Here is a 15,454-nt window from a genome sequence, read left to right on the forward strand (position 1 = left end):
CGACTCTCAATTTCGGCTCAGGTCACGATCTCTCAGTGAGTTCAAGCCCTGAGTTGGAATTCTCTCACTCCCTCTCTCTCTCTGCCCCTCCCCTGCGCTCTCTCTCTCACTCAAAATAAATAAATAAACTTAAATGCTGAGGATTGGGACGCCTGGCTGGCTCAGTGAGTAGAGCATGAGACTCTTGGTCTCAGGTTCGTGCATTCAAGCCCCATGTAAGACGTGGAATAAATAAAGATATTTTTTTTGAAAAGGCTGAGGACAAACGGGTGAACAACAATGAAGCGTTCTGCATTCATCCAGCTAGGGGGACCCTTAAGATCTGTACACTTGGCTGCATGTGCACCTCAAGGAACAAATTGGTTCATCTTAAAGGAAAGCACCTCCGGCGGGCCTGGGTGGCTAAGTCCAACGGGTGTTCAATCCTTTGTTGTTGTTGTTGTTTCATTATTTATTTTGAGAGAGACAGAGAAAGTGCGAGCAGGGAAGGGGCAGAGAGAGAGAGAGAGAGAGAGAGAATCCTAAGTAGACTCTGCACAGTGCCCAGAGTCTGACACAGGGCTCAAACTCACAAAACTGTTAGATCATGACCTGAGCCAAAGTTGGAAGCTTAACAAACTGAGCCACCCAGGCGCCCCCCACCTTTTTTCTTGAGGGGGCAGGTGTGCAACTCTCAATTTCATCTCAGGTCATGATCTCTGGGTTAGTGGGTTCAGGCCCCAAGTTGGAATTCTCTCTCTCCCTCTCTCTCTCTGTCCCTTCCCTGTTCGCTCACTTTCTTTCTCTCTCTCTCTCAAAATAAATAAGTAAACTTAAAGATTGAGGCCTAGGATGCCTGGCTGGCTCAGTGGGTAGAGCATGTGACTCTCGGTCTCAGGTTCATGAGTTCAAGCCCCATGTAGGGCATGGAGTAAAGGTATTTTTTAAGAGGCTGAGGACAAAAGAATGAACAAGAATGGGGGTCCCTGGGTGGCTCAGTGAGTTAAGCTTCGGACTTCCCGTCAGGTCAAGATCTCATGGTTGGTGGGATCCAGGCCCCAGACCTACCTGCTCAGGATTCACTCTCTCCTGCTCTATGCCCCTTCCCTGCTCATTCTCTCTGTCTCCGTCTCTGTCTCTCCCCCAAAATAAACAAATAAGCTTCAAAACAAAACAACAAGAAAACATGGTTTAAAAGGAGAGCACCCTCAAGGCAGGGGACTGGAGCCAGGGGGGTCAAACTCTTCCTTCTTGCTGATGTTAAGGGGGGAAGGAGATGAGTTTGTGCAGACTTTGCACATGTCGGAGAGAGAAAACCAAAGAAGAACGTGTCCAAATTCCCTGCGCCCTGGACGCGTGGAAATGGGAGAGGCAAGTTCTCCACTCGGCACGACGGGGAATCAAATCTTTCAGAAGCTCATGGATTTTAATAGTGGATTCTAAACCGTGTGTAACGTTTAAAAATGAGCTCATTCTTTATTTGTATTACTTTTTGTACAAGAGTTTTAAAGAAAGAAAATTATAGGCTGAACATTCTATTTGGCTTTATATATGACTTGCTATGTATGATATATATTTGTGACCGGACAGATTTGTTCCTCCTGGTTGTGCATTGCCTGGTGATGGTGAAGATCCCGTGTTTAGGTACCGGTATTTGTGATGGACGCTGTTCTGTGCTCGTTCACTTCCCTACACTACATTTTCCTGACATTCCTGAGTTTTTCGTCCGTTCTGCAGAGGGAGACGCGATGGCTGGGATGGCAGGCTCCGCGCACCCGGGCGCCGCTGACTCCCAGCCAGTCGCGTCTAGGGGACGGAATGGCGGAGGCCCGAGCCGCAGGCCCCAGTGGCCTAATGGATAAGGCACTGGCCTCCTAAGCCAGGGATTGTGGGTTCGAGTCCCACCTGGGGTAAGGGCACCTTTTTGGCTCTCTCGGCGCCTCGTGCTTTACGCACCCTGGAATCCACGCCCCCGCGGCACGGACGCGTGAAAAAGCCTGGAGAAGACCACCCCGCAACTTTTGTACAGCCCACGGGAGGACGGTATGGAGGCGCATTTGGCTTGGAGGCTTAAAGGGGGTGTAGAGTGTTTCTGAGGAGGGCGAGGGGTTGACGGAGCGCGGCGACGCAGGCTGCTCCGACCCCCGGATCCCAGCCCTGGAAAACTGCGTGGCAGGAGAAGGTGAGCCCGGCTCCGGGGAGCTCAGGGCCGAGGCGCGTGGAGCCCCTGGGGACCCGGTTGTCGACGTGTAGGGAGGCCGGGGTGCCACGCGTTACCAAAAGTTCCCGCGGGGGAGAGGCTGCACAGACCACCCCAGGTGGGACTCGAACCCACAATCCCTGGCTTAGGAGGCCAGTGCCTTATCCATTAGGCCACTGGGGCGCGACAACACGCGACACCCACGTGGTCCGTGGTAACGCGCAGTCGTGCGCCCCCCCCCCCCCCACTTCCCGCGGCGCAACCTGGGGGACCCGAGTAGTCACCGGCCCCCAGCAAAAAAGCTAGAGTCCGAGGCGAGGCGACGGGGCCGTGCTCCGCGGGGACTACCAGGCTCTGGCGGCGCGCAGCTCCACGGAGAGGACCGGGCTTCCCGGAAGGCGCGTGCCGAGCTGCCTCAGGGACCCGGGAGGGGATGAAGAGGGAGACCGAACGAACCCACAAACGAGGCCGAGAGAGGCTGCTATGGCCCGCGCCACCGAAGGACATGAGCCCTGCCCTTCGGTCCAAAAAGAGGCCGACCACGAAGGGACTCGAACCCTCAATCTTCTGATCCGAAGTCAGACGCCTTATCCGTTAGGCCACGCGGCCGCGACGCCCGGGGCGCCACAGTGCGCGGGCCAGGTGCAGCCCCTTCGGAGGTGGAGGCCCCTGGACGTGGGCAGGAGAGGACCGCGTGCTCCCGACCCCCAAGTGTGCCACAGGTGTGCCGGGGTCGGAGTCGGGTGCGGTCCCTCCCTGCAATTAGCGACATTGGTAGACAGTGATAGTGCAGCTCTAGATTACTAAATAGGTATCCGGCACGGCCAAATACGTGAGGGGACCGCGTGGCCTAATGGATAAGGCGTCTGACTTCGGATCAGAAGATTGAGGGTTCGAGTCCCTTCGTGGTCGAAACGTTTTAATCCATCCGTACCGCAACTAAATCCCAGGGCCTACCCTCGTTTTAGACACAGTCGGGCTTCGGTACCCGGTCCTGACCGCAGCCCCCCTCTCCTAGGCTGAGCATGAAGGGTTCCCTTCCGATACGAGTTTTGTACCGGAGAGCTTCCGGCCCTGACGTCATTACGCAGCCACACGGCGTCACAGTTCAAGAGGCATGTGATCGGGCGCCGCTTACGTGAAGCCCCAGTGGCCTAATGGATAAGGCACTGGCCTCCTAAGCCAGGGATTGTGGGTTCGAGTCCCATCTGGGGTGGCAAGGTTTACTTGCGCCAGTGCATTTTCCTGTCATCATGAGTCCGATGAAAACAAGTATTAAGTGGGCACAATTTTCTCTTTGTAATAACATTTTTTTTTTTTTTTTGGAGTGTGTGGATGCCTCGGTTGCACATAATGTGCCTTTTGTTTTGATCAAATCCAACTGCACTTTGAAAGATAAATCCATGTGAGAGCGAACACAGCCTACTTCCTTGTTGCCGCGGTTGGTATCCATATACACCTCGTGAAAGTGCTGCGCAGGCTACAGATCCCCGTGCGTGTGAGTCCGTCACAGGAAAGTTACAAGCAGCGCAAAAGGCAGCCCCCTGCCCCTCAAACCTCCCGCCGGAGCCGGGGGGTGGGGGCTTGCAGGGTGGGGGTGCTGCCCATTCCCGCGCCCTCAACGCTGTTGAAACGGCACACCTGCCCACTGCCCGGGCTGGGGACGAGGAGGGGTGCGCGGAAGCACAGGCGTGCACGCGCAGTGCACAAGGCGACGACAGTGCAGCCTCTGCTATCAGCCCAGGCCCTCAGGAAAAAGGTGGCACTGGAGTGCTTGAAAAGGGGCTGGCGGAGAGAGGTACGTTTATGATCTCCGCACTTTCCTATGTATATGATCCTTTAGTAAAATGCTTAATTAAAAAAAAAAAATATTGGCCAGATTTTGTCTTTTGTCTTTTTTTTTTTTTTTTTTACTTTGGAGCACACAGGGCAGTGGTTGGTCTTTCCAGGTTGACTCTCACATTATGTGCACTTGGAGGATACCATGTCTACCCGTGGGGGGCGGCTGTAGTGTTCATTAGATTTTCCTAACTCTTTACCGCAAAAAAGTTTAAAAACCACCGTTCCTTGTACTTTTCCAAAAGAAACAACAAATTTCCAGAAGTACAGAATCTTCCTCTCCTTTCTCCAGGATCATCCAGAATTCTTCATGCCCTCTCTACTCCAAACCAGTCACCAAGTTTTCAGGATGTTTTTGTTTGTTTTTTGAGATTTAAGTAATCTGTACACCCAACGTGGGGCGCAAACTCACAACTCCGAGATCAAGAGTTGCACCCTCTACAGACTGAGCCAGCCAAGCACTCCGTGGATGTTACTTTTAAGCTGTCTCTGGCTCCCAGGCCCTTCCACGTGGCTGCAACATCATGGCCCTAGACTGTACCGCTGGAGCCACTGCTTTTTCGCTCGGTTTCAGGCTTCACTTCTAAAACCATCCTCAGGACCCTGACTCCATGGAGCTTACATTCCAGTGAGAGAGAAGGCAGTAAACAAGTAAACTGATGAACAGGATGGTTTCAAAATAAAAGGGGTGATGGGGAAAACTTGGTTGAGTACTCAGAGAAGGCCTCCGGGTAGAGAACAGCAAGGGCATCATTGGCAATCCTGTCACCTTCAGGGGACTTCTTTAATGTCTTGGCTGATACACTGTCCACCTCACAGGGTTGTTGTGGGGAGTAAATGAGATGATATTCATGTAAAGTGAGTAGAACGATGCCTGGAGCACAATATGTGCTCTATAAGTCTTGATTGTCACCATTTACTAACAGACTACTTTGCCCCATTATTCAAGGTTTATATGTGATAGGATATTCTCTCAGCTAGATGTGAATCCCTGAAAGCTCAAATTTCATCTTTTCTTTTCCTTCATTCATTATGAATTCATATGAAGATTCTTCTGAATGCCAAGCACAGTGCTAAGCCCTGGGGAATATAGATATGACTAAGGTATAATGCTAGCACTCAACAAAGAATCTTCTAGAATCCTCTAGATCTTTCTAATCCTCTAGGATTGAACATTTCTATGAAATGTTTGCATTATTTTTATCTTCCAACACTCTGTAATCACTTGGTTTTTCATTGGAATTCATGAAAACGAGGAGTTTCTTTCCAAGTGCCTGCATTTTTGTCTTGTTTTGTTATTATAACTTATACTTTGGCTATTAATTGTTGATTTTATGTAACATTTGCTCTGGGATCAGTTGTTTCTTTTTTTTTTTAATTTGAAGCTTTCTTTCTTGTCTAAGATTATCGGTTTCCATACATATTCTATGTATGACATAGAATTTAGTATATAAGCTATTAAGTGAGCCTTTTTATTAGTCTGCTATAGTCTTTGTTTTGCAAATGCCAAAAATAGGTGTGTTAAAATCCTTACAAACGTTATACAAATGTTATGCGTCCAGCAATTTTTAAAACTCTTCTTGCTTTATATATTTTGATGCTTCATATTTTTTTTCAGCACATCAAGGTTCCAATCATTTTTCATGTCTACTGTTCCCTTTAATAATTACATTTGACACATTTCATGTTTTTGTCTTGAATTCTACCTTGCTAGATGGTAATATAAGTCTACATTCTTGCCCATCCTTTAAAAATGTGTATTATGAAAATTTTCAAACATACACAAAACCAGAGAATAGTGCATGAACCACCCTAGAGTTAGCCATTAGGATGTCACATTTGCTCCATTAATCCCTTTTTCCCCCTAAAGTGTTGGGGTTTTATTGGTGTTAAAAATCTCTACACCCAACATGGGGCTTGAACTTACAACCCTGAAATGAAGAGTTGGGTGCTCTACCAACCTAAGCCAGCCAGGAGCCCCTTTTCTCTCATTTATTTTGAGAGAGAGCGCGAGCACACACATGATTGGGGGAGGGGCAGAGGGAGAGAGAGAATCCCAAGCAGGCTTCCCACTGCCAGCACCAGAGCCCGACTTGGGGCTCAAACCCACAAACCCTGAGATCATGACCCAAGCCGGAACCGAGCCAGATGCTTAACCGACTGAGCCACCCAGGAGCCCCTTAAGTATTTTAAAGTAATCCCAGACATCGTAACATTTCACCACAGTAGACATTCACATATTTCAATATTCATCTCTTGATTGGTGCAAATCAGGATCCAAATAAGGTTATATACCACGTTTGGATGTTGGGTAAGCTGTCCTTACCTTACCCACTGACTTGTTGAAAAGCAAAGGTCAAATGTCTCATATTTTAGGTTTATCTTTACTTCTTCGTGGTGTCATTTAACTTGTTCTTCTATCCTAGATATTTCCTCTTGGTGCACCTGGGTGGTTCAGTTGGTTGAGCATCTGACTCTTGATTTTGGCTTAGGTCACAATCTCACAGTTCAGTTGGTTCGGTTTGTGGGATCAAGCCTCCCGCTGGGCTCTGCACTGACGGTGCAGAGCCTGCTTGGGATTGCACCAGATATTTCTTCTCAATGGGAAGTTAGTTTCAATGCCTCAATTAAATTCAGGTTCAACGTTTGGGGGGAAAAAGAACTTTCAAATAGTGCTATGTATTTAATACAGATCAGAAGGTATGGAAGATAGCCTTGGCATCAAGAGGTGACAGCCTGATCATAGTCAAGTTCCTCAACTTTTCATGTAATGGTTTCATCCACTGATGAGCTTTGCCTGAACTATTTCATTATGGATTACAGAATAGTCACTTTTCTAATATTCTTTTCCATTTATTAGCTGAAATACGTTGTAAAAAACTTCCTCTCATTGTCTATTAGTTTATCCCAAATACAGTTGTTTAAAAAGGTAGGATAAATGCTTAATTTTTTCCCCTTCAGTGCCAGTTTTTTTTTTTTTTTAATGTTTATTTTTGAGAGAGAGAGAGAGAGTGCGGGAGCATGGGAGCGGCGGGGGGTGGGGGGGGTGGGGGGGGTGGGACAGAGGATCCGAAGCAGGCTCTGTGCTGACAGCAGCCAGCCTGATGCAGGGCTTGAACTCACAAACTGTGAGATCATGACCTGAGCCAAAGTCAGATGCTTGACTGAGCCACCCAGGGACCCCCAGGATGCCAGTTTTTAAATAATGACTTGGAACCTTGATACATCTTTTTTTTTAAGGATGGATAGCTTGTGGTTGGATTTTGGGTTGACCCAGTGTGAAAATGTGCCTCCTAATAGGGGTGTTTACTGACTCATAATTATCCTAAGTGTGTTTGATTCTGTATTTATGCTTTTTATTTTTCTTAATGTAAAATATTTTAGAGAGAGTGAGCATGCACATGAATGGGGGAGGTGCAGAGAGAGAGAGAGAGAGAGAGAGAGAATCTGAAGCACGCTCCTTCCTCTCAGCACAGAGCCAGGTGCAGGGCACAGTCTCCTGGTTCATGAGATCATAGTTCATGACCTGAGCCAAAATCAAGAGTTGGGATGCTTAACAGACTGAGCCACCCTGATGCAACTGTTTTTGCTGATTTCTATCTTTAACTCTTGCTCTTTTTTCTATTGATTTGAAAGATATAATCCTATTTTACTAGTGATTTTTTTTTTTTTTTTAAGATTTTAAGTTATCTCTACACCCAGTGTGGCGCTGGAACTCACAACCCAAGATCAAGAGTTGCACAGTCCACAAACTGAGCCAGCCAGGTGCCCCCCTAGTGACTAATTTTTCTGTAAAATCAATGTCCACTCAATGCAAAAACTGCAAACCACCCAGGAGGGTATACAATTTAGAAGTGCCCCAGTACTATGCAAGTGCCTTGGAAGGAGAGCATGTTCTCAGCGGTTCACTTGTGTCTCTTCCAGTAAGTCTCACAAAGGGTCTCCCCCCAATGCTAGGGACTCCTGTTACAAAACTTCCTGAGTGGGCATCGAGATTCCTTGAAGGGGAGTTCTAACCGCAGTCCAAAAGCAAACCGAACGGCTTTTTCTCAGATCCCCCGTGTTTTCACTCGTCTGAATTCTTCGATATTCAATGGGATGACTCAGCGCCAGTTGAGTGAAGGATTCACAGCGGAAAGCGTGTGGTACTAATTTGTTTGGTGCATGAAAGGCCTCTGGCACAGCTACATCACAGACTGTCACGAGAGCAGCTCTTAAGTGGAACACACCTTGCCCCTTAACCTTCTACCTTCAGCATAGTGCCTGCCCTTACGATCGGGGGTGATGGTGCCTAGGCTCTCCTGTTTATGTCCTTTAGGACCACGTCGCCTTCTAAGCGCTCCCAGCCATTGCTGCCGTTTCTCCAGTACAGCCCGTCTGCAATCTTTGGTAGCAATGTCACAAAACTGTTGGTCTGTGCAGGCTACCCTTCCTCTTCCAGGTTTTTCCTACAGGGCTTAAGCCTCATCCAGTCAGATGCCTCTGCTCAGAACAGCTGCTTACCTAGAAACTTCACATTTAATTCTCATTATAATCCTGATGTTTGTGAATGAGAAGAGGCAAGTCTTAAGATAGTGAATAAGTAGTCTAAAACCAGCAATTAAAACAGTCAAAAGAGTAAAGTGGTAGGCATACGAGGTCCTCTGACTTCAAGGGTAATAGAAAGCTTTCTACCACTTCACGTTACTTTATTTTCTTTTTTTTCTTAATTTTTTAAAATGTTTATTTAATTTTGAGAGAGAGAGAGAGAGAAGCACACTGCAAGCGGGGGAGGGGCAGAGAAAGACAGAATCAGGAGGAGGCTTCAGGCTCTGAGCTATCAGCACAGAACCCAACATAGGGCTTGAACCCACGAACTGTGAGATCATGACCTGAACTGAAGTGGGATGCCTAACCAGCCAAGGCAGCCAGGTGCCTCTTTCTTTCTTTCTTTCTTTCTTTCTTTCTTTCTTTCTTTCTTTCTTTCCTTTCCTTCCTTCCTTTTCTTTCTTTCTTTCTTTCTTTCTTTCTTCTTTCTTTCCTTTCTTTCCTTCCTTCCTTTTCTTTCTTTCTTTCTTTCTTTCTTTCTTTCTTTCTTTCTTTCTTTCTTTCTTTCAGTAATCTCTACACCCAACGTGGGGCTCAAAGTCAGGACCCTGAGATCAAGAGTCACATGCTCTGATGGCTAAGCTAGCCAGACACCTGCACCTCACCTTACTTTAAAAAAAAAAAAAAATTTAATGTTTATTTATTTTTGAGACAGAGAGACAGAGCATGAACGGGGGAGGGGCAGAGAAAGAGGGAGACACAGAATCCGAAGCAGGCTCCAGGCTCTGAGCTGTCAGCACAGAGCCCGATGCGGGGCTCAAACTCACAGACCGTGAGATCATGAGCCACCCAGGTGCCCCTGCACCTCACCTTAAACCACCTGGGACACCTGGGTGGCTCAGTCAGTTAAGCGTCCGACTTCAGCTCAGGTCATGGTCTCATGGTTCATGAGTTTGAGCCCCGCATTGGGCTGTGCTGACAGCTCAGAGCCTGGAGCCTGCTTCAGATTCTGTGTCTCCCTCTCTTTCTGTTCCTCCCCTGCTCACTCTGTCTCCCTCTCCTTCAAAAATAAAAAAATAAAATAAATTTAAACCACATGTATTTCTTGGCACTGCTCAGAAGTCCTGCTAACTAGGATCAATAGTAGGAATTTTTTTAATGAAATGATGGAATTAAAATAATTTTCTATGTTCAAGCACAAAGCTGTACATTTTAACTTTGCAACAAAATTTCCTTTTATCCCACATTTATGGTGAAGAGCTGAAACAGAGAAGATCCCTGCTTGCTACTCACTCTGTTATATCTGCAATGTGGACCATCTGTCCTTGTGACTGACTTAGGGACAAGTAGAGGGGAGCACTGCTTAGGAACCAGTGGTTTGAAATCAAAGAGGAAGTTCAAGGGATCAGTAGATGTTTCTTCCTTATTACATTCCAGTGAAATACACTGTCATCAGCCCTACTGTTATTTGTTTTTTGTGGGTCTTTTTGTTTTTCTTTTTTTTCCTATTGTTATTTGTTAAGATTTCAGCAGCTCTGGGGGCTAACTGGCTCCTACATATCCTAACCATGAGATAACTGGACCAGCACAAACCTGTGGGCTCACCTTTCCATTTTAATAAAAAGACCACTTCCAGTGAGGGCACCTCAGAGTTATAATTATCTCTGCTGCAAAGGAACAGATACACAGCACCATATCATTATTTTTAATGTCCAGAATTTATAATACAAGGGCCAGAGCTTTCTCCCCAACTCAAGTTTATAAATTTTCGATTGGCTTGTGAGGCCAGTAGGGATACTTCTTTTTGTCTAATTTGGTTTCTGGGAAGACTTCATTCAGGTCCTCAATGGTCATCTGATCAAATGGAATTATATTCTTCATCTTCTCCAGCTGGAAAGAGGGCAATTGGGTGAAGGTAGAGAGGGCCACAGAGATACAGAAACGAATCCAAGGTAGGTTACTGCCACTGGGTGAAAGGAGTGTGGCCGTGAGAGAGAGAGAGGACCTATTACAGACAACGGCCAAGGGTCACTTACCTCTTTTTCATATTCCACAATCCTGGCCTTTGAGAGGGACAAAAACTCAGCACAACTTTTCACCTTAAAGAGAAGGGAGACATTCTGTTTTGAAACCAAGTTGTACTGTCCTGACTCTGAGGCTCCCAAGACAGAAAAGTCCCAGAGCCCACCCCTCTTGCCTTCCCATTCTGTGCAGACTCCTGCACGTGCCGACTCCTGAGGGGAGCATGCTTTGGGAAGCAAACTACAGCTTTTCCTAAATGCACAAAGAAGCCCATACAGGAGAGCCAGCTTATAATAGCAGGACCAGGATTGTCAACAATTTGCTCACCTAGACAACCTACAAAATGCCAGTATTTCACAGGGGCTGCTTACTGGACAGTCAGAACAAGCCGTCTGATCACTAGCCAGACTTCTCTTTGGTGGAGCCACCGGTGTTCCCACATTTGGCTTTCATACTTTCAAGCAAATAGGTATTTGACTACTACCTTGGATAATTTCTCTACGTGATTCTAACTCCGTAATTGTTTTTAACAGCTTAGTTGAGGTATGACTGACATACAATAAAATGCACATACTTAAAGAATGCCACTTGGTAACTTGTGACCTATGTATCCACCTACGAAACCAGCAACACAATCGAGACAGGGAACAAATTTATCAGCCCCCTCCCTCCCATTCCCAGGCAACTACTGAAGCACTATTGCCATAGATTACTTGCATTTTCTAGAGCTCACTCTACTTCACCTAACTTCTAAGAAATACGGAGCCATCAGGAATTAGGAGAATCTTAAAATCAGAGTCTCAACTACTTACATCTTCTCTTTCTTCAGCATCCACCTGGACAGTATATTTATCCTCTGGCACAGGAACCTTCAGGGCATTAAACTACAAACACAGGGACAGTTGTTATTAATATACCCGGGAGTCCAAGAAAGGGCTCAAAACCACCGATCCTTATAGATAAAGACATTCTCCATTCCAAGAGGAAACCAGTATGCATCTAGAGTGTTGTAGTAGAAAGATTAGCCTGAAAACAGGAGCTCAAGGTTCTCAGTCCTGTTGCTAACTGGACAATTCTTTATTACAATGAGCTTCAGTGTCATCATCTGAAAAGGATGGTTGGATTTGATGACCTCAAAAATGGCCTCCTAGAACCTTGTAGTCTGAAGAAACTCTGATTTCTCTTTCTGAACTGACTGGCAGAAGAATGTTTGCATAATGGAGATGGAGATGGTCTCCTTAGAAGACTGCTGAGTCCTATAGCCCCAGCACTGCACCTGGCACAGGGTAGGCCTTTGGAAAGCATCTGTCAAATGGGTAAACAACTAAATTCCAGATACTGAGGTTTAACATGTAAACATCAGAAATGGAGGTACGTAGGTGAGAAATTAAGCCACAAGACACAGTAAAAAGGAGCAGGAAAAGGAAAAAAAAGGGTAGAAAAGGTGTTAGGAAGACAGGTGAGAGGCTAAAAAATAATTCCGGAAGAGTTGGGATGGAAACATTTAACTTCACAGCCCTCTGGCTCCCTGATTAAGGCTGTATGGGCTGTTTCTTTGGATAAGAAATCTGCCAAATAAATAGACCCTGAATTCTCCACGTTTACCATATAAAACTACCACCTCAAGACCTTTGGCCACACCCATTTTTCCTGAGGTTCCTTTTGGACCTGTTTTATTTTTTACCCCAACATTAAAATTATAGTTCCTTAATATGGGACCTGTTAACAGCACCCTTCTTTCCACACTGTCATCCTGCACAGGTAATTACCTACTGTTCTGCTCCATACCCACAAGCCACATTACAAGACCAGTGCTTTAGCTGCCTGAAGTCTCACCTTCTTCTCAAAGTCATCTACCAAGCCAGCCTTCGCCACATTGGCCCTGTAGTAAGCCCAGTCGATAGCAGGTGGATTCTCGGGGAGAGTTGCCAACCTGCTCACATGGAAGAAAAAAAGTTAAGATTCTTCTATGAGCAACAGAAAATCCACACAGTACTTTCCCTGTTCCTTATTCCTATGGCCTAGAGCTATTATCACACTTTTCTCTAGGAGAGAGATTCCAGGAATGCCAAAAACTACTTTCATTTGTAAAATGTATGAATTTCTTTATACCAGAAGAGCATCAGAAATTCATATTTAATTCCAAAGCACTGTTTTGCTTCCACATTTGGAGCAAGTTAAGAGGGTCCCTCTCAGAATGGTACTGACCTGGAGGTGAGAGTCTCATTCCAGGATTTCAGGGAGTTAGCAATGGCCTTCTGGTTTCGGGGTATGATCTCCCAAAAAGCTACCCAGTCAATGGCTTTTAGAGCAAGTTTTCGCCCAGCCATCTTGAGATCCTGGAAAATAAAACAGGTCAGATCAAAACAGGACTCTTAGAGGGGCACCTGAGCGGCTCAGTCGGTTAAGCGTCCGACTTCGGCTCAGGTCACGATCTCGCGGTCCGTGAGTTCAAGCCCCGCGTCGGGCTCTGGGCTGACGGCTCACAGCCTGGAGCCTGCTTCCGATTCTGTGTCTCCCTCTCTCTCTGCCCTTCCCCCATTCATGCTCTGTCTCTCTCTGTCTCAAAAATAAATAAACGTTAAAAAAAAAAAAAAAACAACAGGACTCTTAGAGCAAATCCTCTAAAGGGCACCTTAGAAACATGCAAATCTGTAAGAAATAGAGAAGCATCCTCTGAGCACTTGGTGAGTATGTTTATCAACTGAAGGAATCAGGATTACTAAACAAGGAACAAGTTTAGCTTTTCAAATTCAAGGCATGCAACCTGCCATATAACCACATTATTTCCCCTGAAACTGTCCCCCTCTATTCCCCAATTTCTACCCCTCCTTAAAAGCCCAGTTCTTTAGTGTTTGCTCTTATCTTCGGAAATATTGCTAAAGTAACACTCATGCATTACATAAAAGTTAATCATTTAAATACATTTCCACTCAGAATGAATGCATTTTATTCACTGATTCTCCAGCGCACAGAACCTGATACATACCCAAGTTTCAACAAAGCTTAAATACAGCAGACCCTAATGCTGGAATTTCTTCAACTGAAAAATGGGGATAATATCGGCCCTGCTTATCTCAGAAAGCTGTTAAAAGTACCAAGTGAGGGGCGCCTGAGTGGCTCAGTCGGTTAAGCGTCCTACTTCAGCTCAGATCACGATCCACAGCTCATGGGTTTGAGCCCTGCTTCTGGCTCTGTGCTGACAGCTCAGAACCTGGAGCCTGCTTCTGATTCTGTGTCTCTCTCGTTCTCTCTCTGCCCCTCCCCAACTTGCACTCTGTCTTCTCTTAAGAATAAATAAACATTTGGGGCGCCTGGGTGGCGCAGTCGGTTAAGCGTCGGACTTCAGCCAGGTCACGATCTCGCAGTCCGTGAGTTTGAGCCCCGCGTCAGGCTCTGGGCTGATGGCTTGGAGCCTGGAGCCTGCTTCCGATGCTGTGTCTCCCTCTCTCTCTGCCCCTCCCCCATTCATGCTCTGTCTCTCTCTGTCCCAAAAATAAATAAACGTTGAAAAAAAAAAATTTTTTTTAAATAAATAAAATAAATAAATAAATAAACATTTAAAAAAATTAAGAGGCGCCTGGGTGGCTCAGTCGATTGAGGTTCCAACTTTCGGTCAGGTCATGATCTCACCGTTTGTGGCGTTTGAGCCCCGTGTTGGGTGCTCTGCTGACAGCTCAGAGCCTGGAGCCTGCTTTGGATTCTGTGTCTCATTCTCTCTCTGCCCCTCCCCCACTTGGGCTCTGTCTCTCTGTGTCTCTCAAAAATAAATGGGAAAAAAAAATTTTTTTTAAGTTAAAAAAAAAAGTACCAAGTGAAATTGTGCACACCAATTTGCCCTACAGTCTCCTACAAGCTTAAGGGGCTCTCTACCCCCTCCCTACCGGATTGGTAATACCTGCACTTTCTAATTCAGGTCTGATTATCCTCTGCAGCACTAGCACATGCCCTGTGGATTCTAGCAATAACCTTAACACAGGTATTCCATATGTGTGAACGTGAGAGAAGGTACAAAGTTACAGCCATTTTTTTTTTCCTTAACTAAGAAAATGGGAAAATAGTCAAAACTAAATTTAAGATCAGTGCCAGACATTAGGAGAAAGACAACGTCAAAAGTCTTTACAAACTACGGGGTGGATCACAAGGAAGGTGGAAGAAAACCTCCTCGGGATCTTAAAAAGAAACTGTTCCAACACCTGCCTCTTGGTTTCTCTTCCCCTCTCAGGATAAGTGGAGGTGATGGGCAGGTGACTCTTAAAAGACGCTAGAGAAATAAGCGCCTTGACAGAGACTTTTCCAAGCACCAGTGCAGGTAGGCTTCATAAATGATGGGATTTTTGTCTTGCTCTGAACGCTCCACACGCTCGAATGCCAGGACCCTCAAGAGGAAGAGACTGAGTGTCCCTCAGCAAGTTAACACGATCTCGGGGTAACATTTCCCCAGCCCCCAGACCGAACTGCCGAAGTCGGCCTTGGTGGGGGCGGACCGAACCCGATCAGGTGTGGGGAAGCACCTCGGTCAGAGGTGGCAGGTCGACCCCAGCGACCTCGCGCGAGGGGGAGGGGAGCGGAAGGGAGCGCGGCGCAGAGCGGCGGCTGCAGTTACACCCGGACACTTTGGCAGCGGAACAACGGCAGGGCAGGCATCCTCGGCAGGGGTGCGACAAGGGTCGGCGCAAGGTCTGAAGGAGGCAAGGCACGGCAGCCCGCCAGAGTCGGGCCCAACGCCCCAAACCCCACTCACCTTCACCTACCGCGGCGGCCCACAGTCCACAGCAGCAAGGGACGGAAATGGGTCACCGGAAAGTTTCCCAGAGCCAATCCCAACGCCAAAGGGGAGGGCCTTGCTTCGCAGGTCAGCCCGTAGGAATGGAGGCTGGTTCCGGA

General features: G+C 46.8%; 1 protein-coding gene and 5 non-coding genes across 6 annotated transcripts; 3 read left to right on the forward strand and 3 right to left on the reverse strand.

Moving 5' to 3' along the window:
- The first annotated feature begins 1,819 nt into the window (after nt 1-1,819).
- Nucleotides 1,820-1,892, forward strand: TRNAR-CCU (transfer RNA arginine (anticodon CCU)). The gene has a single exon. It is a non-coding gene; the product is annotated as a tRNA-Arg (tRNA).
- A 397-nt stretch (nt 1,893-2,289) lies between these two features.
- On the reverse strand, nt 2,290-2,362 carry TRNAR-CCU (transfer RNA arginine (anticodon CCU)). The gene has a single exon. It is a non-coding gene; the product is annotated as a tRNA-Arg (tRNA).
- A 353-nt stretch (nt 2,363-2,715) lies between these two features.
- TRNAR-UCG (transfer RNA arginine (anticodon UCG)) lies at nt 2,716-2,788 on the reverse strand. Its single transcript has one exon. It is a non-coding gene; the product is annotated as a tRNA-Arg (tRNA).
- Nucleotides 2,789-3,018: 230 nt separating this feature from the next.
- On the forward strand, nt 3,019-3,091 carry TRNAR-UCG (transfer RNA arginine (anticodon UCG)). Its single transcript has one exon. It is a non-coding gene; the product is annotated as a tRNA-Arg (tRNA).
- A 231-nt stretch (nt 3,092-3,322) lies between these two features.
- Nucleotides 3,323-3,395, forward strand: TRNAR-CCU (transfer RNA arginine (anticodon CCU)). The gene has a single exon. It is a non-coding gene; the product is annotated as a tRNA-Arg (tRNA).
- A 6,840-nt stretch (nt 3,396-10,235) lies between these two features.
- ATP5PD (ATP synthase peripheral stalk subunit d) lies at nt 10,236-15,413 on the reverse strand. Its single transcript, XM_047833141.1, has 6 exons — nt 15,312-15,413; nt 12,776-12,906; nt 12,404-12,500; nt 11,380-11,451; nt 10,582-10,644; nt 10,236-10,435 (listed from the first exon to the last, which is right to left on the reverse strand). The coding sequence occupies exons 2-6, from the start codon at nt 12,895-12,897 to the stop codon at nt 10,304-10,306; spliced, it is 486 nt and encodes a 161-aa protein (XP_047689097.1). The 5' UTR covers nt 12,898-12,906; nt 15,312-15,413; the 3' UTR covers nt 10,236-10,303.
- Between the last annotated feature and the right edge of the window lie 41 nt (nt 15,414-15,454).

This window comes from Prionailurus viverrinus, chromosome E1, assembly GCF_022837055.1.
Source record: "Prionailurus viverrinus isolate Anna chromosome E1, UM_Priviv_1.0, whole genome shotgun sequence".
NCBI classification, from domain to species: Eukaryota; Metazoa; Chordata; class Mammalia; order Carnivora; family Felidae; genus Prionailurus; species Prionailurus viverrinus.